Source organism: Drosophila pseudoobscura, chromosome X, assembly GCF_009870125.1.
Source record: "Drosophila pseudoobscura strain MV-25-SWS-2005 chromosome X, UCI_Dpse_MV25, whole genome shotgun sequence".
Lineage (NCBI taxonomy): Eukaryota > Metazoa > Arthropoda > Insecta > Diptera > Drosophilidae > Drosophila > Drosophila pseudoobscura.
The window spans coordinates 11,286,954-11,312,060 of record NC_046683.1 but is presented as its reverse complement, the minus strand read 5'-3'; the positions used below and the strand labels follow the sequence as shown (position 1 = coordinate 11,312,060).

At 47.8% G+C, this 25,107-nt stretch overlaps 6 protein-coding genes across 6 annotated transcripts in view; 3 read left to right on the top strand and 3 right to left on the bottom strand.

Annotated features, from left to right (window-relative positions):
• Window positions 1-1,458: 1,458 nt before the first annotated feature.
• On the bottom strand, window positions 1,459-3,468 carry cm (AP-3 complex subunit carmine). Its single transcript, XM_001354880.4, has 6 exons — window positions 3,330-3,468; window positions 3,175-3,262; window positions 2,780-3,105; window positions 2,558-2,717; window positions 2,055-2,507; window positions 1,459-1,966 (listed from the first exon to the last, which is right to left on the bottom strand). Exons 1-6 carry the CDS (start codon window positions 3,362-3,364, stop codon window positions 1,781-1,783), a joined length of 1,248 nt encoding a protein of 415 aa, XP_001354916.1. The 5' UTR covers window positions 3,365-3,468; the 3' UTR covers window positions 1,459-1,780.
• A 28-nt stretch (window positions 3,469-3,496) lies between these two features.
• On the top strand, window positions 3,497-4,089 carry sloth1 (sloth 1). Its single transcript, XM_001354881.4, has 2 exons — window positions 3,497-3,889; window positions 3,957-4,089. Exons 1-2 carry the CDS (start codon window positions 3,736-3,738, stop codon window positions 4,034-4,036), a joined length of 234 nt encoding a protein of 77 aa, XP_001354917.3. The 5' UTR covers window positions 3,497-3,735; the 3' UTR covers window positions 4,037-4,089.
• Window positions 4,025-4,302, top strand: sloth2 (sloth 2). The gene has a single exon (XM_002134186.3). It carries the CDS (start codon window positions 4,056-4,058, stop codon window positions 4,224-4,226), a length of 171 nt encoding a protein of 56 aa, XP_002134222.2. The 5' UTR covers window positions 4,025-4,055; the 3' UTR covers window positions 4,227-4,302.
• Window positions 4,249-5,730, bottom strand: LOC4815201 (zinc finger protein 782). The gene has a single exon (XM_001354882.4). The coding sequence runs from the start codon at window positions 5,656-5,658 to the stop codon at window positions 4,327-4,329; it is 1,332 nt and encodes a 443-aa protein (XP_001354918.2). The 5' UTR covers window positions 5,659-5,730; the 3' UTR covers window positions 4,249-4,326.
• An 810-nt stretch (window positions 5,731-6,540) lies between these two features.
• Window positions 6,541-25,107, top strand: part of LOC4814574 (uncharacterized) — a 38,580-nt gene continuing 20,013 nt past the window's right edge. Inside the window, exon 1 of the mRNA XM_001354884.4 lies at window positions 6,541-7,079. Coding sequence (XP_001354920.4) covers window positions 6,983-7,079 — 97 coding nt within the window. The 5' untranslated portion in view covers window positions 6,541-6,982. The remainder of the gene's footprint in view (window positions 7,080-25,107) is intronic.
• Window positions 23,280-24,216, bottom strand: nullo. Its single transcript, XM_002134189.3, has one exon. The coding sequence runs from the start codon at window positions 24,099-24,101 to the stop codon at window positions 23,391-23,393; it is 711 nt and encodes a 236-aa protein (XP_002134225.2). The 5' UTR covers window positions 24,102-24,216; the 3' UTR covers window positions 23,280-23,390.

Sequence of the window (25,107 nt, the reverse complement as noted above, 5' to 3'; positions counted from 1 at the left end):
CCCCCAGAATTACCATAAAATTACGTGTATTCTGTGGCTGCCGCTGGCCGTGCAAAATGCAAATGAGATGGAAAACAATTTATAATCGATCCGTATGAAATGTGCTATCAATTACACCAACTAAATGCCAGAAATACCTACGGAGAAACCTTTTACTAGGCAGGGGGCGAATGTGTGCCGGCAGAGGTGCCAGCGTGAATGGAGGAGGTGGAGAATGGAAGCCATAGGAGGGCATAACGAAAGACTTAGGCAACGAACCTGAATCAATGAGCATTTCGGGGCATGCTCCATGCTCCATACTCCATGCTGTGCAGCAAATTGTACCCCTCTCCACCCTCCATCTGCCCTTCAAAGCACTCCATCGCATAGCTCCAAATAGGCATTTCCCACGCTTGAAAAATGGCTCTTGAATGCAGTCAAAGCAAAACGGAGCTGGAACGAGCTGGGGCTCTGGCCAGACCAGCACAGCTATGGCCCGGTCTGTTAAGGTCTGGTCAACTCCGATTCTGGCCAAGAGATCTCTCTGTGGAACTGTGTCTGTGCCTGTGCCGAGGCCTGTGTCTGTCTGTGTGCACAACATGTCTAGCCATGGTCCTCGCCTTGGCTTGGTCGACGGTTTTGGTGGCGCTTGTTGGCTACCGTTGCACGCCGCACCCAAAAGACTGTGGAGCTAGAAGCTGCAACTGAAAAAAGGCTGAAAACGGTGGGGAAACCGGTTCCCGGCTCAACTCCGTCGGGACACAGAAAAATGCAGGCTGTATGAGGAGATAACAAGAAAAAGACAGACAGAGAAAGAAAGACAGTAGGGCCTCTGGATGATGGCTTTTACCTGGTGCTTTTCTAGACTTTGGTTCGCAAAACAAAAAGGCTATCCTAGAGGCTCAAAGTATCAAGAAGAGTGCTTGAAAACTGTTTGAGAAATTACAAGTACAATTGTATCTTTAAAATATATAGGCCCCCATGAAGGAAGAAATCTCTCTCTCTTTCTCAGTGGTGCTTAGCAGTTAAGGGTGAGTTTTCAGGCGCAGCCACTCTCTTCTAGTGAGAACCGAAGTCGCAAACAGTTTTTTCTAGAGAAACATCGTATAAAGAGTGTCTTAATGTCACCTTTAAAGGTAATTATATCCATAGAATATTCTGAATATTTGTAAACTTGGATAGTGTGGACCTTTAGCTGTTCTCTTTCTGCATATCCCTCCTACCAGTGCTCCACTGTGGCTCAATTCATTCGAGTATGTATGCACTTATATACAGCACACAGCACCCAGCAAACATAGAGGTAGGTACATATGTATACATATACACAGTATGTATGCGGTATGCGTTGCTAGCTGGCTGCAAAATCAAGTTTTGCATTTTCATTTAAATTTATTGGTTTTCTGCGTTGTCTGTTGCCATGGCATGCCTTACCTTGCCACGCCACGCCACGCCGCACCACTCGAAGACCCGACTTGCAACTACGTTTCCAGTCAAGTATCGAGATTCGATTCTCGCTTCTTTTATTCCCCATCCGTTTTGTTGCGCTCTCAAACATGGCGACGAGCCACCACACAACAGAACACAGCGCAACACACACCACAACGACATTGGAGCCTGTGGCTGTGGCTTTTTTATGGACAGAGAAAGGAATGGATATAGATGGATGGATAGATGGATAGATACAGATAGTGGGGTGACAAAAAAAACAAGGTATTTGGAATACGCTTAAGATGTACGCTTAATTAAGGCTGGCTGCCGTTGCCGGGTCCGTCGCCTGGCAGTTAGGATGGACGCCATTTGTCTACATTCGCACTTGAAATTTGCCCGCCTTTGTCAGGTATTTGACGCCCTTGAAGGGCTTGTACTTCTCCCCGTACATGTCCAGGCGATTCACCTTCAGCCCGGAGACGGCCAGCTGGGAGATCTGGAACTGCACATTCACCGACGGATTGGCATCGATGTTGGTCGTGCCCGGTGTGATGGACACCTTTATTGGCGAGAGACAAAATGGAAGAGATATTTTAGATATTGCGGATATGTGTTAGCTCCCGGCAGCTAATCAGATCTAGTCTTACCGATCCCCTTATGTTGGGCAGCTTGGAGACATCGATGCGGCCCACATCCCAGGACAGCGTCTTGCTGACCGAATCGAAGGTGTACTTTCCCTGATTTGGCGTCAGCAGGCAATTCAGAACGCACCGCGGCATAGTTAGCTCCAACTTCACCTTGTCCACGGTGCGTCCCAGAGTGTTGCGCGGTCCGATGGTCAGATCCAGGCGTCCCTGTTCGCCCGTCTTAATTGAGAAATTGTGGCGAATGTAAATGGGTATGGCCACCACGGACTGCGAACTTATGTGGTAGGACATCAGGCGGAAATTTCCATCGGGCGGAATGAAGGAGAGCAGGCGCTCGGCCTCCCAGCGCTTGAAGCGCACGCACGGATGGAACGAGACGTCGTCGAAGAGGCGTGGATTCATAAACGACAAGGTAAGATCCGGCATGCCCGACAGCTTGATGCAGCAATCGATCTAAAGGCGCAAAATTAGCTCATGCCTTCTAATTCAATTCTATAACTTACATGCCCCTGGATTTCGGCAAAAACAGTCGATCCGGACTTATCAATGATGGCATCCACCTCCTCGATGACGTCAAAGTAGGCCTCGTTGTTGGTGTAGCGCACACCGCTCCGGCGCCAGGGTATGGCCGATAGCTGGCCCGACGGCAGGATGGTGCTGACACTGCAATGCAAAACGGGGGACGGTTCAGGGAGGGCTTTCTTTTCGGTGGTGGCCGAACGGACTTGCTCTTGCCGGTGACGGTGTTGGCAATGGTGCGGAGTATGTTCGGCGGCTTGATCAGCTCCTTCAGGATATTGCTCTCCGTGGCCAGGGGGAAGCCGTTGTCCAGCATCTCGTCGAGCAGCTCGTAGACAACGACATAGTTGTCCTTGATCACCGTCTCCGAGCAGTCGCCGAAGTAGTCCTGGAAGGTGTCCACCACACGGTGCAGGAACTCGATCACAAAGAGCGGCGGCACCTCCTGCTTGCAGGCGGCCACCAGGGAGACCGCCTCCCGCTGCACGGTGATGAGGTAGTAGTGGGGCGTGGCTATCACCGGCGGCACATCCTGAAACGAGCTCAAGCTTCAGTACGTGGCAGAACCAATTGTGATGGTGGGAGAGGGGTGGGGTCTTACATATGGTGCAGCGCGCTGGGCATCGAGAAAATATTCGCAAACGGATCGCGAAACGACGGACCGCCAGTGCTTCTCTAGGAAAACTTCGCTGTTGGGAGGTGGAATGGCTGAGATTTTTCTGTTGCTGTGTCACTCCTGGCTGTGGTCGCACTTACCCCCCGCTGTTAACAATAAACAGACTGTGAATCATATTTCGGCCAAAATTTGTTTACAATTTGTTTCTTTATTTGCAAATTCGGGCAGTGTTGGCAAGCGTGGCACAGCGCACAAATTACCCTAACGATAGTATTTCCATACGGTAGTTTCCTCAACAGCGCTACCAGACCGTCCATCGATCAGCTGTTCAGGCGGCGGAGCACACGAATTTAAAGTTTTGTTGGACAAAAATAAATTTGTCAGCTAATTCGCTGAGTTTACAAGCTGCTCCGAAAGCAGAAAACCCAGGGATTGATGGATGCTTGAATCCGCAGAGGCCGCCACATCGAATAGACCGCCCACTCCACTTGAGCTGCCGGCAGACAGCAAGCAATTATATAATCCCCCCGCTGCGGCTACTCACACATGAATCTATATAGCGGCTCCGTGCGACGTCTGCTCGATAGCTGGCCCGGCAAGCGACGCTTCGGCATCTACCGCTTCCTGCCGCTCTTCTTTGTGCTGGGCGCCGCCCTGGAGTTCTCGATGATCAACTGGACCGTGGGCGAAACCAATTTCTGTATGTCGCTCCCCTTCTAAGCATCCATACCCGTCCTGTCTAATATCTGGGTCTTATCCGCTTGCAGATAAAACTTTTAAGCGTCGCCAGGCCAAGAACTACGTGGAGGAGCAGCAGCACCATCAGCAGCAGCAACAGCAGCAGTAGTCGTGTAACTGTGGGAATCATGCCCGCTGGCGTGTCGTGGGGTCAGTACACCAAATTCCTGGCCAGCGCAATGCTGGCCATGATGGCCGGCTCCCAGGCGGTGCATCTGTACTACAAGCCGCTCGAAGATCTGCCCGTCTACATAGAGCGGGAGCAGAAGCCGCCCGCCAATCAGGACGCCAGCCCATAAACTACATATATTTGTAGATTCCGTAAGAACTAATGTATTGACTAATGCTAATTAAATTTCACATGTTAGACAGACAGTTCCAGTGTGTGTCCAGTGCGTCCTATTTGTCGTGGACTTTGCGGTGGTTCTTGAGGCACGTCTGCTGCCGGAATCTCTGGCCACACACATCGCACACATACGGTTTCTCGCCCGTGTGGATGTACTCGTGGTGGCGCAGGGTTTTGCGCGAGGCGAAACACTCGGAACAGTACTTGCAGGCGAAGGGCTTCAGCTTGAGATGCACCGCCCGGATGTGGGCCTCCAGCTCGAACTTGCGGGCGAACAGCTTGCCGCAGTGCTCGCAGGGCATCTTGTCGGTGGAGTGCATCAGCATGTGCTGCAGCAGCATGAATTTCTTGGCCATGCGGCGGCCACACACCTGGCACTCGTGCGGCAGGAGGCGCTCCTGGTCCCCGTGCTGCTGCATGGTGTGGTAGCGCAGCGTATAGCGGGAATGGAAGTGTTTCTGGCAGAGCTCGCAGAAGTGCTGATCGCTGCCGCTGTCCCTGGCGGCCACCTCATCCTCGGTGGGGTGCTTGGTGCGCCGGTGGTAATTCAGATTGGCCGACTGGTTGAAGGAGGCGCCGCACTGCTCGCAGATAAACTTCCGCGCCGGCTCCTTGGGGCTGTGTTTCAGCCGCTTGTGCTTCTGCATGGCAATGGAGCTGGTATAGACGCGATCGCAGCCGGGCTGGTCGCAGGGATAGCGGCGCTCGCGGGTCGCATGGATCTCCTTGATGTGCGTGTAGAGGCCGCCCATGAAGCTGTAACACTTCTCGCACTGGTCGCATTGGAACGGTCGCTTGCTGCCCTCGTGCACCTTTCGGATGTGGGCGGACAGGGTGAGCTTGTGGGCGAAGCTGTGCTGGCACTGGCTGCACTTCAGGCTGTTTCTCACGCCCCGTGTGGTTCGCTTCTCCACCTTGGTCTGGCCCTTTTCTGGCGGTGTTTCTGCAGCAGGCTCGTCGATGGGATCGGGATCTGGATCGGGGTCTAGGTCCGGATCTGGTGGCTCCAAACTGTGCAGCAACTCTTCGTTCTGCCCTCCAGTCGCCTCCTGTGACTCCTCGTACACAATCTCAAATGAGGGTTCCGTGTACTGCTCCTCCTTCAGCAGATCCAGCAGCTGGAGCCGGCACTCAATCGCCCGCCGGCGGAACTGCTCGAAACGCTGCAGCTCCTGACGACAGTGCTGGCACAGCTGCTGCGGCAACCACTTCTCTAGCAGCTGCTCTCCCTCCAGCGGCCAGTCCAGGTGTTGGCGGAGAAGATGCTGCAGCTCATGGCGGCTGATGGCCGCCTCATCCGCTTCCTGTTCCTGTTCGCTGTCCAGCTTCAACAGGCAGGTTAGACAGTGCTGCTGGGCCGTCTCCCTGGTCACTTTCCGGTTCATCCTGGCCTTTTCCGCGATATAAACAAACGATTCTCTACGGACGACAACAAAAAACAATGGAAAGAGTGTGACCGTATACCCATACTGACGAATTCAAGTTATATTTTACATATTACATATTCCTCGTTTTTGATATTCCCTGGAATATTATGAGCTAGATAGAACATCTGGCCACGCCCACATAAATTTATCCGATTATTAAATCAATTTCCTAGAAGACTGGTTAAATTTAACTTATCATCTTTATTGCATTGTTTATAAAAAAAGGTTTAAACAAAAACGATTCCCACTAAATGAATGTCTTTACTTTATAACTACACGGCAACTACACATTCGCTACACAGCTACTACATTTGTATGTAATTACCAAAAAGCGACACCTGAAGAGGACGTATATACCAGCGAGACCAGCTTTTACTGCACAGCACTGGCCGTTAAGGTTGGGCGCTGCCAGATGGTGAATTTTCGAACGTACTCAGCCGAAATCGTATGGTATTCGAGCTTTGGAGTTAGCGCTTAAATTTGAGTGCCAGTGATAACAGATGAAATGAGAAGATTTTTCTAATGTAATTATAATTACCGCTTGCGTTGCCTGGGGGGAAACTAGAATGATAATTCATTATTAGCCTTCTGGGCGTGATTCCGAAAGTTGGCTCATTTAAGGAACACTTTCCTCTATTTGCAGTATGCAAAGTTGTTTCTCTATTAATATGTAAAAGCTTCACTCAAATATAAATATATAACGCATTGCCATGGAATAATGGCAAAACCAATAAGCCAGCCAAACCAATTTCAAATACATTGCAGGTAGGCGCCCAACAGCTGTGCAGCAGCTGTTCGAAATTTCGAACTCGGCAACAGCTGTTCCAGACCTATAAAAGCTTGACGCCAAATTTTGCGCCCTCTGATAAAACACGATATGCTCGAGAGCAGCACTACCTCTGGCCTGCTCCACCAATCGTAGCGCACGCACTGCCCCCCCCCGAAACCGTGTTGATTTTTGGCGCGCAATTTTTGTGAACCTGCAGAAATTGCCATTCGATAGAATACAATTTTGTTGTGGTTTTTTGCTGTGTCCGTGTCTGTGTTTGTGTGAGGATAATTGCGGGGCGCATTTGAAATATTGATGGGACCAGTGCAGCGACAAATCCCTCAATAATTCAGGAGACTTTCCGAACGGTTCCCTCTCTCTTCTGTTTTTCGGTCGCATTTTCTGTTTTTGCAAGAACAAAAGAAACGGAAAAAAGGATCGGGAACGGGAACAGTCCCGGGAACTACAACCGAAACAAAGACCAGGATGAACATGTAAATCCAATTGGAGGCGATGGCATCGAGCAGCAGCAAGCCCAGGTCCCATAGCGCGGCCGGCACGCAACTCCGTTGGCTGGACTGCCTCATCCAGCTGTGCTTGTTTACTCGAGGTAAGTGGCCACTACGAGGGCTTGGGTGGGGAACCATTCCCATTCTATTCTGGTTGGCCAGACAGGCCTTGCACGCGTGGTCATTCCATTCGGGAATACGCGGCGTATGCGTAATTTATGGGACTGCTCCCATTGCAGTCCCTCAACCCCATCGTAACATAATGGTACTCAACGAAATTAAAACTGAAGAGTTCAGTCCCTCCACCCCTACCCCTTTTGCCTGCAGCTGCTTGTGGAGGCAGGCAGCCGCGTTAATGTGTAAAATGGACAGCCCCTCGCCCTCCGATGAGTTGCAGAAGGAAAAGTTTATGGCATTTTATTGAGTATTCTCGGAAAACTGTAGCCTGTTGCCTCACAACAGGGACCCCTCCCCACCCCCCTACAGCCCAACAGCAATTCATTCTGCATGCACCCAAAGAAAATTTTGCAAAACAAAGAGGGATGGAAAAGGGGGAAAGGCAAAGTGCTGCAAAGATAATCCAAGCTAAGTGGCAAACGTATGAAAACAAAACTTTTCCTGTTGACGCAACAGCAATTGCAATTATTCAGGCCAAAAAGAGCTGAGCCTCAAGTGTCCGTCTTCTGAGTGGTCAAAAGGGTAGCCAAAAAACTCGCCGCAGGTCAAGGCTTCAAAAAGGAATGGACCGAAAGAAAAGGGAGATGTCCCTAGGGGGCTGGACTTAAGTTACAAAAGTTAATCAAAATCTATGAAATTTCTGGGATTTTTTCCTTTTTGGGCTTCAAAACTTGTCTGAACTTTGCCGAACGTCAAGAAACAATATTGCATGTGTTTGCTTAGACTGACCCGGCAACCAACGACGTCATTTGGAAGCATATTGGAAGCGAATGGATTTCAGAAACAGGTTTAAATCGGGATCCACGCCGATGAGTTATAGTGATGTCTTCTTGCAGGTAATTGCATTTTTCCTGATGCGAAATGCATACGATCTGAGTCTTGTTTGAATTGGAGCGCATGACATGGGGACATTCTTTGTCTATAGCTTCAATCAGCACTTTCGAATGAGCGGAATACATTCCACTTTCAATATTTGGCTTGTGTTCGAATACGAGTCGAAGAAACGAAGCGGTTGTAAATTCTCGTTGTACTTGGCTTTGGCGTTGTCTGCCATTTTCTTTGCTGTTGAGCTACAAACACCGTGACACCAAACATCTCTTAGATCAAATGGAACCTTGGAACCATGATAATTCCTCCCCCCCCATTGGGGTTAGAGGGATTCACGGCGTACTTCTTCTGTTGGATTGGTTTGCCATTCACGTGCTTAACTGCCTTCGGGGCATACAGCCACAGATAGTAGCTGTCTTGGACTTATCTCCATGGGATTTACCCTTCGGCGAGCCTCAATCGGTGGCATTCCATAAATAGACACGAATCGCAGTTGGGAAATCTCATCACTCCGCTTAAGCGTGCCACAATGAAAACGCCAGACAACGGGCAGACTCCCCTCGGGCAGTGGACACTGCACTGAGAGAAATTCCCGCCTGAATGCCAGACATTTTCCAGAGACGTGCGCCGAAGGTGGGACTCTGGCTGTTTCTACGGATTTGTTAAAGGTTCACGTGGCATCCGGTAAGCAGATCCCTTGCTGGGGGACCTGTCTTAACTGGATTACAAACGGACTCCCCGGGGGGGCTGTCACAAAAGGGTGAATTCCGCACCCTAGTCGTGCACCTTGCTCAATATGGCGACACTAATCCCTCATCTGCTTCTCAACGCCCGCCCCCTCCCTGCCAGCCCCTGAAGTCTGTGTGTGCAGCTGATTAGATGGCAGCACTCAGCGGCAGTGACACTCCATTTACCTGTCATTCGCAGGCAGAGCCCCCCCCCCCCCTCCCCCAGTCCACCCTGTTGGCAAGGGGCAAGCGGTTGCCAGTCCCGCGTGCGTCTTATGAAGTTGCATTACGCATTTGCCGTCGGCGGGGGACTGTTCTGTTGGGTGGCAGCCCGAGTGCTTACGTCTTTTGGCCACGTCAGAGAAACTGCTCAACCTTGCAGCACAGGGGCAGGGGCAGGGCCAGGGGCATGGTCTGCTGCTGAGGGTCTCTTATGCATCCGTTACTCAATTATATAAAAGATTCAAGAGATTTCCACTCCTTCATCGTGGAAATGAGCGAACAACTTTGGCCCTGATGAAAAGTGTCAACAACAATGTGAATAATATGAATACATTCATAAATGTTGCGGGTGTCGTTTCCTACTTTGGCGAATATATTGAATCATAATTCCTGGGCTGCCATTCCGTTCCATCTGAAGTCTTAAGTGTCTGTGAGTTCGGGCAACAAAGGGATAAAAACATCAAGGAGATTGCTGCCGTATGGCTACCGAAGTCTTTGATGCCCTTGCACAGGGATTGTCACCATGGTAGCGATAGGATGTGAAGAGGACAAAAGAAAGCTTTAAGTTGTCGTAAATTCGTTGCTTTCAGTGTATTCTGTGGAATACTCTCTTTCAGGGTAGTAAAAGAGAGACAAATAAAGGCATAAACAACGTTTAACTTTAGGTGGAACCGAGATAACCATTGCTCTTTGGCCTTGGGCAATTGGGCCGAAGAGCCAACCACCACCTTAACCAACTTTAAGGCAAGCCTCTAGCCCCACTTAGAATCCCATATTTAATAAACTCCAATGAGAGATTACACGTACATCCCATAAGTTATTGGGCTATTAATAAGTGGAAATCGGTGTGGGGTCTTGGCGGCTTGAGGAATATTAAATGCCAAGAAAAATGAAAATTTCGCAGGGGTGTTGAACCAAGTAGAGGGGACTCGGCGTCGCGGGGGGTACTACTCTTGGCATATTTATAAACATTGGACGAGCGCCGAAGAAAGTTTCTTGTTTATGTTTTTTTTTGCGAAAATAAACAATAAACAATATGAATTGAAGGATAAATGGAAGCTTGAATACACTTTCTGATAGGGGGATACTAAAGTGTCCTCTTTGACTTGCCTTATGGCTTATGGATCTATTTTCGAACAAAAGTATTGGGTAATGCCTAAAAAAACTACTAACTTTCACACCAATTGTTCGCCCAACCCCCATTTAGCTCTTTGGAGGAGCTACACAAAACTTTAAGCCCTCAAATCTTGGTAAACTTTTTATAATCTATATCTATAATCTGTTCCTTAAGTGGAAAGTAGACCAAGTCCTAAATCATATTGGTATCCCGCACAAATCGTTAAAGTTTTGTTCCTTGGGAAGGTCAGGGTAAGTACAGTGGCATCTTCAACAGTATCTTCAACAATTTGGCACATTATTACACACACAATCACACAACCACACCCCTGTTTCAGATATTCAATTGCGAAGCTTTTCCGATCCCCTTCTTCGCTTCGCTTCGCTTCGTTGGCCCGAAGGCAGCATCTGGCTGCTGTCGCTGTTGCAATTTTTCCAAATTTGTCAACTTTTGTGGTCGACACGCCTCCCCGTTGCTGCCCCCCAATCTGCTGGCCCTTTGTATTTCCTCCAGCTGTCCTCCAAGGACGCGCATGCATATGAAATATGTCGACTTTATTTTGTTTTAACGTAACAAAAACAAAAAAAAAAACAATAACATATGTCCAGGGAGAATGGACTAGCTGATACCCTGTCTCGTACCAGAAACAGGTTGTATTTTTACCCTTATCGAAAAGCTTCTGATTCTCTCCAGCAGAAAATCAAATGGAGAGTGAGCGAGAAATAAAAACCGAAATTTTTGCATCTGACATTGTGTCAAGGATGATAACTGCGATTTGTTTAAATGTGGCAGGACTATAGTGCATTTCGGGCATTCTCTTCTGCACTTTTCGTATTTTGGTCTAGCCTGGCTTCGGTTCTCGGCGCGGAGCAATGGGAACAGCTGGGAATGATCATTGGAATGAAATGAGCAGAATAATATATGATATATGAGATAAGTAGAATGTAGTAAAAAGGGGTAATAGTTGGTTAAATGGAACCAGGTCTGGATGAAAATATTATCCACGATGGGCTTTCCGGTTCATTTGGATTGATCTACAATACATTTAATACTCGTATCTTGAGTTTGTTGCTCCGTTTCTCCTGTCTTGGGCTGCCCCAAATCTCTTGGGATACCCTGCAGATACGCTTACACACATTTTCGGATGCCTCTGGGCCCCCTGCTCGGTGACAGGACGCTGCTCTGCCTCCATTCAATGTTTGCCAACTGCTGCTACTGTATTTGTATCTGTTTCGGTTCCAATTTGGCCCAAACAATTGTTGGCTGGGACGCCAGAACATCGTTTCCTTTGTGTCCCTTTGACTGCCGCGGGGTGACAGCAATAACATTTTGTGCGTGATGTCACGCCCAACAACAAGAAAACTGCAAATGAAATAAAACGCATATTAAAAATAATTATGTCCAACGGATCCTCGCACAGCGGGGGCCCGTCGAGTGGGAGTGAGTGTAGGCCTTAACCCTTAACCGAAGGGTACAAAACGGGAGGGGGGGCAAGGGCAAAGGCCACACATGAACAGCGTCACGCAATCGAGTCGGGAATTGCCCTTGATGATGATGATGATGATGATGCCCCAAAAGGTCTCCCCACTTAATTCCGGCTAACATGCAACAACATGCAATTACAGGCCATACCGGCTAAGTGCAACATCTCACTTTTCCTCTACTTTTATTTTTGGTTTGCCTTTTGATTGGCTTTCAATTGAAGTGCATTTGTTTTTTTTTGGGAAATAAACGCCTCGGAGTTCCTTGGAGTCAATCGATGGTCAATCGGTGGGTCTAATAAATCTTAAAAATTGCAGCTACAGATACAGGTCCTTAAGGTCCTCAATTGTTCCTCTGGGAACACTCACTGTTCTCTCTTCCGGCAAGCATTAGCACCCTTTGATTAAAATAGCACTCAGGACACATACTATATGTGCAAGGACATGCACAGGGCACAGGGCACGGGGCACAGGGCACTGGACACCGGGCACTGGGCGCCCCAAGTGCTTGCAACACGAGACTATTGTTTTCCACCTTCAAACGGAATTTCGCCATGTTTAATACTTAAATATTTGCATTCATTTCCCACAAGTGGTATTAAATTATAGCACATTTTGTTAATGCATCATTCAGTCTTTTAATAAGGGATCAAAGGAGTCTTAGGAGACCAGGCTCCTTTCTCTGGGATCTCCTGCGAGTGCCTTTCAGATGTTAGATACTTGGTCCTTACATGATTAGCTCCTCTCGAAAGCTGTGTTCCCCTGGGCTTCTTAATTATTTAAAGTGTCGAAAAGTCCTCTTGTCGTGTCTTTTGTAATTTCATTAGTGCTGACAACATGCTCGTTGTTCCTCCTCCTTTATCCTATTATCCTTTCTCCTTGCGCTGTAAAATTGAAAGTCAACTTGAGAAACAACTCGTTTCGACCCTCCCACTCGCTGGAGCGCATTGAATATACTAATGCAAAGTGACAACCGCCCCCTCCGATACCGCCCACCGTATCCTGTGAGGGCTCTTCGCAGGAAGCATCGCTGGCAGTGTTTTTGGGCTGTGAAAGTTCATTAAAAACCCATTGAGAATAGTCGTATTTAACGTGTGAAATTTTCAGATGGATTACCGACGCCCCTGCTGCAAGCCTTTCTGCTGCTGCCGGCACGCCCCCCACAAAAACATCCCAGAAAAACAGCCCGAAAGTGAAATGATATATGAAATGTTTTCCCATTGCTCTAATGACCAAAGTGCGGTCGCAATCACAGGTACTCGTAGGCAGCGCTGACAGGTAGCCACTGCCACTAATCACTTTGAGAGGTTCTACAACAGGTACTACTGCTACTGGTACTCCCTCCCTCCCCAACCCGGACCGAGGGATAAGTGGTAGCTCTAATTGAAATCGTCCATCAGGGGAATTTGAGGTCCTTTTGCCCGAGCCCGTGCCGCCCCCGTCTTGGGGATTAAACTTGTAAGCTGCTCAATGGATAATTACCCAAATGGCCACCCAAAAACTATCCTCCTAACGATGTCCACGTCCTCAAGCTCGTCGCCATGCACGTCCTCATGCTCGTCCTCAGACCCGTCCTCATGGTCCTCCTCCTGCTCGTTCTCCTGCTCGTCCTCATGCTCCTCCTCATGCTCCTCCTGCTCGCTCTGCAACAGTTTTCGTCCACTCAAGTCGAGACTGGGGCCTGAGGATTGCATCGAAATGCAGGGAAATATGTTTCAGCTTTGTGATGAGTGACCCCCACAGCTGTCTCCAATCTGTCTCCTCCTCGTTCTGTGATGTTCCCATGGAATTGTTTTTTTGGTGCAGTTTTCCAACTATTTTGCGGCACCCAAAAAAATGCAATTGGTTTTAGGAATCACTTTTCTTAAAGGAACTCTATTCTAGCCCTAATTCCTGCAAAACCCATTCTCTCTTTTCCAAAGGGCTATTTGGAAATATTTAATAATAATTTGGATGCAAAAACCCCTACCGCCTTCAAGTGGATTTGTCCAGGCCAAATGCCACAACCAGTGCCCACTTCAACAATGCCAACACCTAGTCTGTGCCATTCCAAAAATGTTTCACATTTTCCAGGGCCATTCGAAAAAATGCGAAAATTGCATGTTCGCACCAGTTTTTCACCAGAGAAACAGCCAGAACAGCAGGCAACATGGACAGAAGCAACAAGAGCTGTAGATGCTGGATGCTGGATGGTGGATGGTGCCACAGACACTCGTCTGCATCATTGCCAAGCGCCACTCAACACACTGCACTCTGCCCCATGAATTCGTGCAGTTCCTGTATTTTAAAGCGAATTTCCATTTGGAAGATACATTTTCGGATACGTCCGTTTCGCATATTTGATCGGAATATGGGCCTGGCTATTGCCTTTTGTTTGCATTTGAATTCTAATTAAAAGTGTTCGCTTTTGACATGTGATTTTCCTGTTGCTGTTTATTTTTCTCTTCTAAATGTTTAGCATTTCTTGGCCGCACACTGAGTGCGAATAGTGTGGGTCCAAGTGCAGCTTTTTCAATAGTTTGCGGGACATAAAACTTCACTTGAATTGATTTCGGTAAAGGGAAACTTTAATAAAGATTTGTATGACTCCCTTGAAAGATGAATCTATTTCTATCTACAATATATGGAAACTTTCAAGCTGCCACAATAATAGAGTAATATAACATTGCCTAAAGATCTAAAATTTCTTTAGAATTACATTTGAAAAGGGAAATTTTTCCAAGGAGAAAAACTTTATCGGAATGATAAAAGATATCTCTATTTTATGCAGAAAAATATATATGATAAATATAATAATAACTATCTAACTTTTAGATTGTAATTTTTAAACTTTTTTGGCAGAAAGAATTTAAAAAAATAGTAAAGTTATGCAAAAGTTGCCTAATTTATCCTATAACATTGGTTTTCCTTAAAAAATCGCAATGGAAGATCTCGGGGAAAAGCAGTAGATTGACAAGCTATTGCTGTGCCCATACTTTAGGTAGTGACTGTACATAAAATCATCGAATTAAGCATTCAGTAAAGGAATGTTATAGAACAGTTTTTAAATATAAAATTACCCTTATTAGTGCCTAGAGTCCGATATGTTTCCCTCGTGTTGAAGCAGAGATATCCAGAGATATCCAGATGTAATCCCGACTGGGATAGTTTTCACTAAAGCGAAACTTGTACCTCTATTTGCCTCGAGATATTATGAAAAAGATATATATCTGCAGAAATATGAATATTCATTTGGTTGGTATAAAAAGTTTTCGGGAACAAGCTATCCCCCCACCAGGGTCGCTATCGTCTGCAGCAGCCCCCGATGATCTGTTGTGCTTGAATGTAAACAAATATTTGGCCATCATCATCAATCAGTGGGCTGGACATGAACTGTTGCCGGCTCGGTGTGCCCCCCCCCGCCCTCCGCCTGGTCCCATCAATTTCCATTTAGACAAATTCAAAGGTGAAAGCAGGGGGCGGGTCGTGGGTGGAACAGTCGTTTGTTTGTTTGAGTTATGCATATCGGGTCGAAAGGTAAACATGCGAAATATGCTGGCCATCCCAGAGCCTCCCCCCATCTCTCACTTTCTCTCTAGAAACCTCGAAGCATCACATAAACCTAACCTCTAATTTAAATATTAAAGCAACAGACTAAACGGTAGAGAAGATGGACAAATTAGAAGGCAAAAGTCAGAAGCTTAACCCACAATTATGACCATGAGGCAGTGTGAGGCATGAAGCATGAGGCATGAGGTTGTTGGTGGGCGATCATGGGCCTCTGGATGGTTTATTTACATGCTTTGAAATCAATTTGACGGCTCTAATAATCTGTGGAGAGAACGAGGGAAAGGAAAACGACAGACAGACAGAACAGAACGGCACAGAGCGGCACAGAACCAAAACAAACGAGACAATGCCAGACAAAAGAAACCAGGGCAACCGCAGGCAACGGATAAGGGATAAAGGGGTCTCGAACAAAGGTCGAAACCAAAGCAGAAACCAAACTAACGCACCACCAGCCCCATCATTATAGCCCCGACCCCGTCAAACCGCCGACAAATCCTCACTATGGATTGTCTCTGGTCAAAGTTTATCAAAAGTTTCCACTGCATTCGGCCGCGCTCGGATTTCCTTGGCCTACGCGCCCATTGTACGATTCCCATTGATTCTGACTCTGAATCTGAATCTGGATTCAAGCAATGCGACGGTCGAACAGGGTGTCTTCGCTAAGTGAGGAATTATGCAGCCTCAAGGACTACAGCGGTAACAGGAGAAAGTACTCGCCATTTTGGCACTTCAGCGAGAGCCGGAGAGACGCGAGACTCCAGCAATAATCACTCGTTGTTAAGGCACTCGTCATGAATGCACTTTCTATGAATGCATTCGCTATAAAAGCACTCGTTATGAACAGCAGCGAGATCGCAAATCCAAGAGTCAGTCAGAATCTGTTTAGTTTTCCCTCTTTTAGAAAGAGAGCCAACACGATAGGGAATAGGAACAATGATTCCATGAATGATCCAATAGTCAGTCACGCGATGGGAAGAAAGGACATCCCTAAAGATCCAAAGCCAGAGCATTCACATATCGCTGTGAGGGAAAAGCAGTAGAGCAGGGAAGTCCCTGCTCCATGGGTGACCCAACAAAGCAAGCTCTTGACAAAGTTTTTGTGGTCGAAACCCAAGACATACATATGTTCAAAGGATATGCGGTGAGTGGCTCGAGGGGCGTGTGTGTGTGTGTGTGTGTGTGGCATAAAGGCATCAATCGTGCCTGATCTGTCACTGGGGCAATCATGGTAATTGGCACTTGGCCGGCGAGGAGAGCCCTGAAGAGCATTCGAAAATCGTAGTGTGCCACACGCCTCCTCCTTCCGTCACTCCACTATCTCTCTTCAAATTACCTTCGTTTTTTTTTGCTTCCTTCACGGTTGCCCCTTTAAATTCCACCTCTTTGGCTGTGGCTGTGGCTTTGAGCTCGTCCCAAAATCATAAAATTAAATATTCACATTGTGGGCAGGGAATCGTGGAATTTGGTATGGGAATGGGACTGCGATTGGGCTTGGAATTGGGCATGGTGCTGCTGCTCCTGTACCTGGTCCTGGTCCTGCCCTTGGGCCGTGCTCTGCAATTGACTTAATATCCTTTTGGGCAAACAATCAGGACAGACGATGGGGAAAAAAACAAAGGGCAGCTAATAAAATGGGTTAAGAAGGCGAAAGAACCCGCAAAAAATAAATAAAACGCGAAATAATCGTACACAGAAGACAGGAGAGGGTTCTGGACCCTCGGCGGGGGGTCTATGGTAGGGTTGATTAGGCTGAAGGGGATGGACGATTTGCACGCATCCCTGATGATGATTATCGCTCTTCTGCTCCCTTTTCATCGAGTCTTTTTCAATTCGTTCCCCCTTCAAATGGGTCTTTAATGGATTCTGTTCATCCAAGTTTCCATCTGGAGAGTCTGCTGCTTCTTTATCTGCTCTGTGCTCGATCTTACATGGTCCATCCTCCATTTCTTTGCCTTCTTTCACCATGTACTCGGTCCTTTTTTAGCAGAAGATACTCTGATTATTCTCGGATCCTCTTTTGATCTTTCTCCATGGGATTTCGCTACTTATTCCAGCGTTCCTCCTGCTCCTTTCCGTCCTCCCCCTCTTTGGCTGCTCCTGCCATCCTTTTGTTTCCGCTGCTTCATTTGATGCGTGCAATTATGGCGTCATATACATTCTTGCTTTCAAAATGGCCAATCCATGGGACACATCCCCCCCGTCTCTCCTTGAGTTGCTCCAGCTGCTCCTCTCCTCTCCTTTTGCTTTTATTTCAATGGCACTTTCATTGCTGAAGCGCCCTGCTAAGTATACTATAGAAATTTCGTTCGCTTTTCTTATGCTTTTCTTTTCTTTCTTTGCCATTTCCATTTTCATTCTTTTGCTCAACTTCTTTGTTTTAGTTGGAGCGAGGCGCGGGGAGGGCCAGGGAGGTGCAGGGAGGTACAGGGAGGGCCAGAGAGGGCCAGACAGGCGCTGGGAGGCGGCACGGCATGTGTATTGAGATGAATGATGGTGAATTATGAAAAGAATGAGAATGCCAACATTTATTGTTGTGCATTTGCTTGGAAATAGTAGGTGGCACTAGTAGTGGGTGTGGGGCGTGGGGCGTGTGGCCGGAGCAGGTGGGGGCAAATTTTTGGTCCCAACTTTTTGGGAAGCTGAAAGGTAAAGCCGGCTTGTTTTGTGTTTGCTTTTTGGTAAGGCAAACAAGGAAGGCAACAAGCTCGAGCCCCGACCAAGTGCAAAGTGAAAGTAAATATGGAAGATAAACAAATGCCCAAGACTTAAGGTAAATATTCTCGGCAAACTGAAAGCAAACTGAGCTGAAAGTTAGATGAGAGCACAGGGCAGGGTCCGCCTGCGAAAGATGCATCGAGATGTGCATCCGTTAGATACCGAGATGCAATTAAAAGATGCCTGAAGACTGTATCCATAATGGCGTGAAGCCCACACCAAAACTCCATTTTCTTGATTTACTTGGTTTTTTTTGTGCCTCGTTTCGGCCTTCTTTTTTGGTGGTGTCCTTGTTCCCGCTTTTTAATTGCCACTTACGCGTTCTGGCTTAGACCAAAGCCCCATCAAAAAGCTCTTACCCCACCCTCCTCTGTCCGCCTGTCGCTGTCCTGCTGCTGCCCAATTTATATATATATATATATATATGTATTTTTTTTTGGGAATGCTTTTTTATCCCTTTGTCATTTTTGGAGACGTGGCTGGCGGAGAGGCTGCGACATAAATTAAAGTCAGCTAATTGCGTATACGCCCCGTGAGCCTTAAGTGGGCTTCGGGCCCAAGGACAGCAGGGCTCAGGGCTTCACTCTAAGTCCATGTTGATCCGCTCTCCGCTCTCCTCTCTCTGCCGTCTGGGTACTTTGTGTGCCTCTTTGGTCCCGTCGCCGTTTCTCGATTCCGTTTTATTATCCCGAAATTCGCTCGAATCCTTCTGAGGATTTGTGCGACCATGATTTAGTAGTGTGCAGTGTCATTAAAATTTAATTAAACGCTCCGAGCATACACATAAAGAAAGGACGCAGGACGCAGGACACAGGACACAGTACGCAGGAAAGGACCCTGATGACGCCACATCGTCATCATCGGAGGGGGAACATCCTCAAATGAAATTTGTTTCGTCTTCGAGCATGTAATAATTTATAACAGGATGAACTTGTCACCTCCCCCCCCCCCCCCACTCTCCTGGCGCACACGCATACGCATGCACACGCACATACATGGAAATGAACTGTTATTTTTCTAAAAGGCGACAGAGGGACCCAAGGGAACAGACCCAAACTGTGGCCTGTAAAAAGCTCATACTATGAGAAGAACTAAGGGCCCCCACTTTGATGGAGCAAAACGGATGATCACGATCTGTTTCGGGTCTCGTTGTGGTCACTTCTGATTTCCAAATATATGAGAAGCCTGTGTGCCCACTGGCCTAGCCATGGGAGTATCCTCTGTCGGCTATATAGTGAAATACAGACCGGATTTCTCATTCATGCAGTAACAAAGTGCCAGAAATTCTACATTAGGGGTAGCCAAGTATCGCATATGAACATAACCCAGTTATAAACAGATTTCTAAGCTGTTTTCAGTGTCCACCACTCATACCCCTTACATTCCATCAGTATAGGGACAGTCTTTGATCACTATTGACCGCGTGAGGCGATGATATGGAGGCAACACCAGAGACTTATTTCATTGTCGAACCCAAACCAGATCCCACATACCCTGGCAGTCACATGGCAATCATCATTATCGTCATCGTCATCGTCATCAGCCAGGCATGATAATGATAACAATAACAAACAAGCGCAGCGACAATGCCTGTCCGGAGAAGGGGCCAGGACCAGGGGCAGGAGAGGCAGAGGCAGAGGGAGTGAGAGTGAGAGAATGGGTGGGGTGGAAAGATATAAAGATTGTTGCCATATTGCTATCATTTGCACACAATCAGCGGCGGCCTCAGCGACAGCGTCAGCGTGAAACGGGATGCGAAACGAGCCAGAGAAAGGAGGAGGAGCAGAGGCAAGAGATGGAGAAAAAGTGGCAAAAGAAAGCGGCAAATAGGAAAGGCAAAAGGACGGGGGAGTAATGTATGCATGGGGCTCGAACCTACCTCTCACCGCACTCCCTACGCCCCCCCTTCCAGGAAATCAAACAGGATGAGAGCGCGGATGACGCGGAGATTGCTCGTCATCGTCATCGCACCCGTTCCCCGTCTCCGTCACGGCTGTTGATTTTCCCCAAAGACTAGATAAAGTATAAATAAATTTCAATAAATAGCGTAAAATCAAATTTCCCATCAGAAGAAATAGAAATATGCCACGATTTTGGGGGAAGCAGAGAGACAATTTCCATGTGGTTGGACAGAATAATACTCTGATTAAGTGGAGCATTGTCTAAGGATTGGCAGAGTAGTTTCACCTCTCCCGAGGCCCAACACATGTTTAAATCGGATCGCATGTCAAAGGGGACATTCTTTGACCAATCAGCACTTTCGGATGAGTGGAATATTCAATATTTGCGAATAAGCTCTACGTACTTGTTGGCGTTGGTCTCCGATTTTCCATTCCCCAAGAACATTCCGAGTATCAAAATATTCTTATATGTCTATTTTGTGATTTATACATTCGCGGAATGGCAATGATGTGTTGAACAATCTACTTGAATGAAAACCCCCATCATTCCCTCAGATTGTTCTGCCGAATATCTGCACAATTAATGGACTAATGGACTCTCAGCTCTGACCAATAATATTTACTCTATTCTCTGCGGTGCAAGCATCTGTTTCAGATCGTAATACCCTCGCCAGCACAGAGAATAGATTTGATCGACTTTCTCCTCCGCCAGCCACCGTTTAGTGCCTTCTCCGTTCCGACATTTGCCTCTGCCCGTGTACCCGTACCCGTACTCGTAATTGCCTATTAGTTTCCATTTGTTGATTTTGCTGCGCTCTGACGTGACGTCGACTGACTTTGGCTTTTGGCTTTTGGCTCTGGTTTCTTGTATCGATTCGACATTTGCTGTCCCTGGCCTCTGGGGTTAATGGTCACAGTGTCGCCATCGGATCAATGATGGATATTTGTGGCCGGGCCGCATCGACCACGGGGTCTGTATGCCAGGGGAAACCTCCATCAGCCAGTTAAATATCGGTTTATGTTTCAATCAAAAAAGCATCTATTCAAGCAAGCGTATAGACCTTCGTGGTAGTGGTATCTTTTAGACGGCATATCAGCCATGGCTGTCCCTGGATTCTGCCCAGATTCTTCTTTAATTCATCCTTCGAATATATCAAGAACTATTTGACATTCGCACATGGCTGTCTTTGTATCTTTGTATAAAACATAGCAAGCTCTTGAATTAAATGTCAAAATTGGAAATATATTGTGTGCTTTAATGCATATTTTTACCGATCCAGTGTCGATGCCACTGTCCAATGTGCCACCCCACTGAACATGATCCTTTGTGGTTCGTTACTGAGCAGAAAGCCGCTCGTTCTCAATCCATGCTTACAGAAGAATCTTAAGGAACAAAAGCAACCATTACACGAGCAAAGATCAGTTTATTGACCAACAAATATTCAAGGTTTTTCGTGTTCAAATCAAAAGCAGCATTTTGGTTCTATAAGTCCACAGTTTCTGGGCGCTGCTGCTACTCCGGCTGCTGCTCCCCTGCCTGCTGTCCATCCGGCTGCTGTCCCTCCGGCTACTGTCCCTCCGGCTGCTGTCCCTCCGGCTGCTGTCCCTCCGGCTGCTGTCCCTCCGGCTACTGTCCCTCCGGCTGCTGTCTTTCTGGCTGCTGTCCCTCCGGCTGCTGTCTCTCCGGCTGCTGTCCCTCCGGCTGCTGTCTCTCCGGCTGCTGTCCCTCCGGCTGCTGTCTCTCCGGCTGCTGTCTCTCCGGCTGCTGTCCCGGTATACGCGGTATTGGCGTGAAAAATGCCTTTGCCAAGCGTATTATGAATTTGATAAAGAAGTACAGCACCACGATTTGGGATGCATGGTCCATCAAAAAATGCACAAAGCTGAGCACCATCGCCGTGACGATGCCAAGTCTCTTCACGTAGAATTCATGGCCGTATTCTGGATAATCTGGCTCAGCCCGGCGGAAATATTTGTAAATCTTCTGCCACATGGTTGGTTTCGGTTCCAGCTTAGCGTTAAGAAGTTCGCGTAGTTTTTCTAACATTTTGAAAGTTTCGAACAAAATTGTTCACAAAATAAAAATCAAAAATGGTTAAAGAATATTTCTTTTCGATTCCGGATATATAACTATTTTGTGGCAGCTCCTTAAAGGGTAGCTTGAAAACGAATTTCCCCATCAATAATCCCCGACATAGCAGGCTGGTATTCCGTATTTTGAGAGGTATGTTTTGATCCCCATTCAGTACTTATTATTATTTTCATTGCGTTCAAGTGCTTTTCTCTTTGTTTGCCGCTCGTTTTGGGGGTTCGTTCAACCTGGCGTCCGGCGGAAAATATTTCACAGTGAATTTTGAATGATTGTCAGGCCTCTGCCTTTTGCCACAGGCCGCAGACGGCATGTGAATTGTTTTGATGAACGAAGTGCATCCGATTGGGGGCAGCTAAATGTGGCAGCCATCATCAGCCGTTTGCTCAAATTGTGGCAAATTGGCTGATTGAAAAGTCATCAGAAAACTGAATGGGGGGAACCGCAGGCCTAAAATCGGACAAGGCCCCCCCCCCCCCCCCCGCCTCAGAGGAACCGCAATTGCTAGAAAATCTTCAGTTTTAATTTTTATTTTTCTCTTGATGTCTGCCTTTTGTCTGTTGTTGCATATCATTATTGCTTGTTGTTTCTTGGCCCGGTTCTTGGTGTTGGCCGGCGGCAACTGATTAATTGGCTCGCCTCTCATCTGTCTAACACCCATCACCCCCAGCCACAGCCACAGCCTCAGCCACAGCCACAGCCCCCAGCCCCGGCCGCATTCCGCTCTGACCCTGCCCCACATTCTGAGTGTCTACTTCGAGGCATTCATTATGCCTCGCATCGCATCGCCTCGCCTCGCCATTTCGTTCAATAATTGTGATGCTCTCGATTCTGAATTCTGAATTCTGTAAATTTGAATCGTGCTAAAAATAGTGGCAGAAAATGTTTAAATTTTGCTAATTATTTGCTATAAGTACAATACCGAATGGGTAAAGCGAATCGCCGCAATCGCTTTTGATTTTAATTACAATTAAATATTAACAATTATCAACAATACATTTTTGCTTAAAAATACGATTTTCTTTAATTATTTAGAGCCATTTATGTTATTATTGATATATATTAAATATTCATTGTAGATGTTTGATTGTATTCCACATTACCCATTGTATTGCCCTTGTAATTGATACCTATCGAATATCGAAACTCGGTATCGGTATCGCTGGTATCCAGGCATCGGCCACTGTTGTTTTCTTGTTGCTTTGTGACGGAGGAATATATTTCCAATTAAATCAATATAAATTTGGTGTATTTTGGGTATTTTTGAAATCACTGGCTAGAGATTACGGCCAGACCTCTCTACTGGCTTAGAATATATCGTATATAACCTTAAGAGACGTGTTCTTGAATCGAATCCCTACTCCTTTTCATAGAAATCGAACAGCATTCGTTTGTGAATTTTTCAAAAGGGTTATCCACCCCTTACCCGCCCTTTATCCACCCCTTTTCCGCCCCTTACCCGCCTCTTAATATTTAAAATAACACCTCTTCCAATTTCCTTTTGCTTACGAATTTTATTCAACTCTCTTACTGGAAAACTACTAACTAGGCTTACAAGTTATCACAATGTTGGCTTTCTTTCTCTGTGTCTCTGATGGTTGCTTCTCAGATGCGCACGAACCGCTCGCCACGCTGCGAAAAGTGGAATCCGCCGTAGTACTCCTCCAGGTCGCGCAGCTCCCTCTCCAGCTGGGCCTCCAGGCGGGCGCGGGCCTGGTCTTGGGCCTGGGCCTGGGTCCGCTGCCGAGTGGAGGCGGGCCGGCGCAGCGGAGTGCGCAGGCTGAGGCGGCGGCGCACCTTGAGGTCGCCCACGTAGTCGTACAGGGGGGACTGGAGCGAGGGCAGCGGCTCCTCGGGCACCAGGCAGCGGCTGGGGTCCGTGTGCGAGGGGAAGCCCCGGGGCGTGGTCTGGCCGGAGAGGGTCTCGCTGGTGTCGTGCTGCTGCTGTTGTTGTTGTTGTTGCTGCTGCTGCCGTGGCTGTTGCTGATCCTGCTCGAACATGCACTTCCACTGGGCGTAATGCAGATCGGCGGTGGATATAGCTCTGGAGCCGGTGGTGGGGCAACGCTTGGTGGGCGTCAGCAGGGTGCCGCAGGAGCCAAAGGAGGAGCATCTGGGCATTGGTCGCAGCAGGGCCCGTCGCTTGGCCACGCTCTTCTGCTTCTTCTTCGGCTTGTTCTGGGCCGGACCCAGGTGGCGCCGCAGCATCCGCAGGATGGTGGAGAGTCGTGGCGGCCGTGGCACCACGCAGCAGATCCCGTCAGATGCCCGACTGGTAGTGTCCTCGGAGTCTTTCTTGGAGTGTGTGCTGCCCATGATGCTTGCTTTGGTTCTTGCTGGCAACTGATGCCGACTGTCCCCGGTCCTGGTGCTTATATATCCCTCCGCTGGTACCTGGATCCAGGCCTGAGGGAGACCCACGAGTGTGTACCTGCCTATAGGGACCCGAACCGGAGTCTTATTGCTACCTTTATAAAAACCCCGCCTGACCATAATCCCCTTGTTTTTGCATCGTTTTATGAGTGGCAACATTTGGCGGGGATTTGGATTTGTTTTTCGGCCGCGACTCCCTTTTTATGGCCACGAGGTTGAGGTTGCACGTGCAACCAAAATTAAAGCCTGCCCCGAAGCCTGGCCGTCTAATGGTCTGTCATTTGCTGGCGCCTGCTGGCACCCTCTCTACATGCACCACATGGACGCGTCTGGTAATTGCTACAAGAGACACGGGATGACGGGCGGCAGGCCACTTAAGTCGTGGGGAAAGCTGCTGCTGCTGCTGCTGCTGGGGGTGGGGAAATTGTTAATGAATTGCAGTGGCAGCCATTACGGACAGGGATCAGGGACGAGCCATGAACCCCACACAGAGAGAGAGAGTGAGTGGCATGTGGGTGGTGGCCAGGGTGGCCAGAGAGAGGGGCAGGCCTGCAGATTGCTTGCTTTGTGTGTCAATCAGGCAGCATTGGACGTGGCTTTTTCATGTCAGCAATGCCCTCATCAATATTATTCTCATTGCTCTCGCTCTCGCTCTCCCTTTCTCTGTCTCTGTCTCTGCCTCTGTATGTGCCAGTGTGTGGGTGTGGGTGTGTGTCTAAGCGGCTTTCCTTGCCCCTCCTTGAGGCCACACACTCTACCACAGTGGACACGCAGCTCCGATCCGATGGTACGTACATTAGGAGCTGCCCTGTGTGCCCATTAATTAGATTTGCTATTGCCACACACCCTCGGTGTGGCAGTAACTTTGAATGCATTCCCTAATTGCGTTTAAATGGTAACAAAACTCTTTTTCTCTCACTTTAATGACCCCGAAACCCACACCGACACC

Bases quoted from the DNA above. Each gene is read 5' to 3' on its own strand.
- cm (XM_001354880.4), bottom strand. From the start codon at position 3,364: ATGATTCACAGTCTGTTTATTGTTAACAGCGGGGG. The intron at 3,263-3,329 runs GTAAGTGCGACC...ACCTCCCAACAG, and splicing joins TTTATTGTTAACAGCGGGGG to CGAAGTTTTCCTAGAGAAGC. The intron at 2,718-2,779 runs GTCCGTTCGGCC...TTTGCATTGCAG, and splicing joins ACCGTCACCGGCAAGAGCAA to TGTCAGCACCATCCTGCCGT.
- sloth1 (XM_001354881.4), top strand. From the start codon at position 3,736: ATGAATCTATATAGCGGCTCCGTGCGACGTCTGCTCGATAGCTGGCCC. The intron at 3,890-3,956 runs GTATGTCGCTCC...ATCCGCTTGCAG, and splicing joins CGTGGGCGAAACCAATTTCT to ATAAAACTTTTAAGCGTCGC.
- sloth2 (XM_002134186.3), top strand. From the start codon at position 4,056: ATGCCCGCTGGCGTGTCGTGGGGTCAGTACACCAAATTCCTGGCCAGC.
- LOC4815201 (XM_001354882.4), bottom strand. From the start codon at position 5,658: ATGAACCGGAAAGTGACCAGGGAGACGGCCCAGCAGCACTGTCTAACC.
- nullo (XM_002134189.3), bottom strand. From the start codon at position 24,101: ATGGGCAGCACACACTCCAAGAAAGACTCCGAGGACACTACCAGTCGG.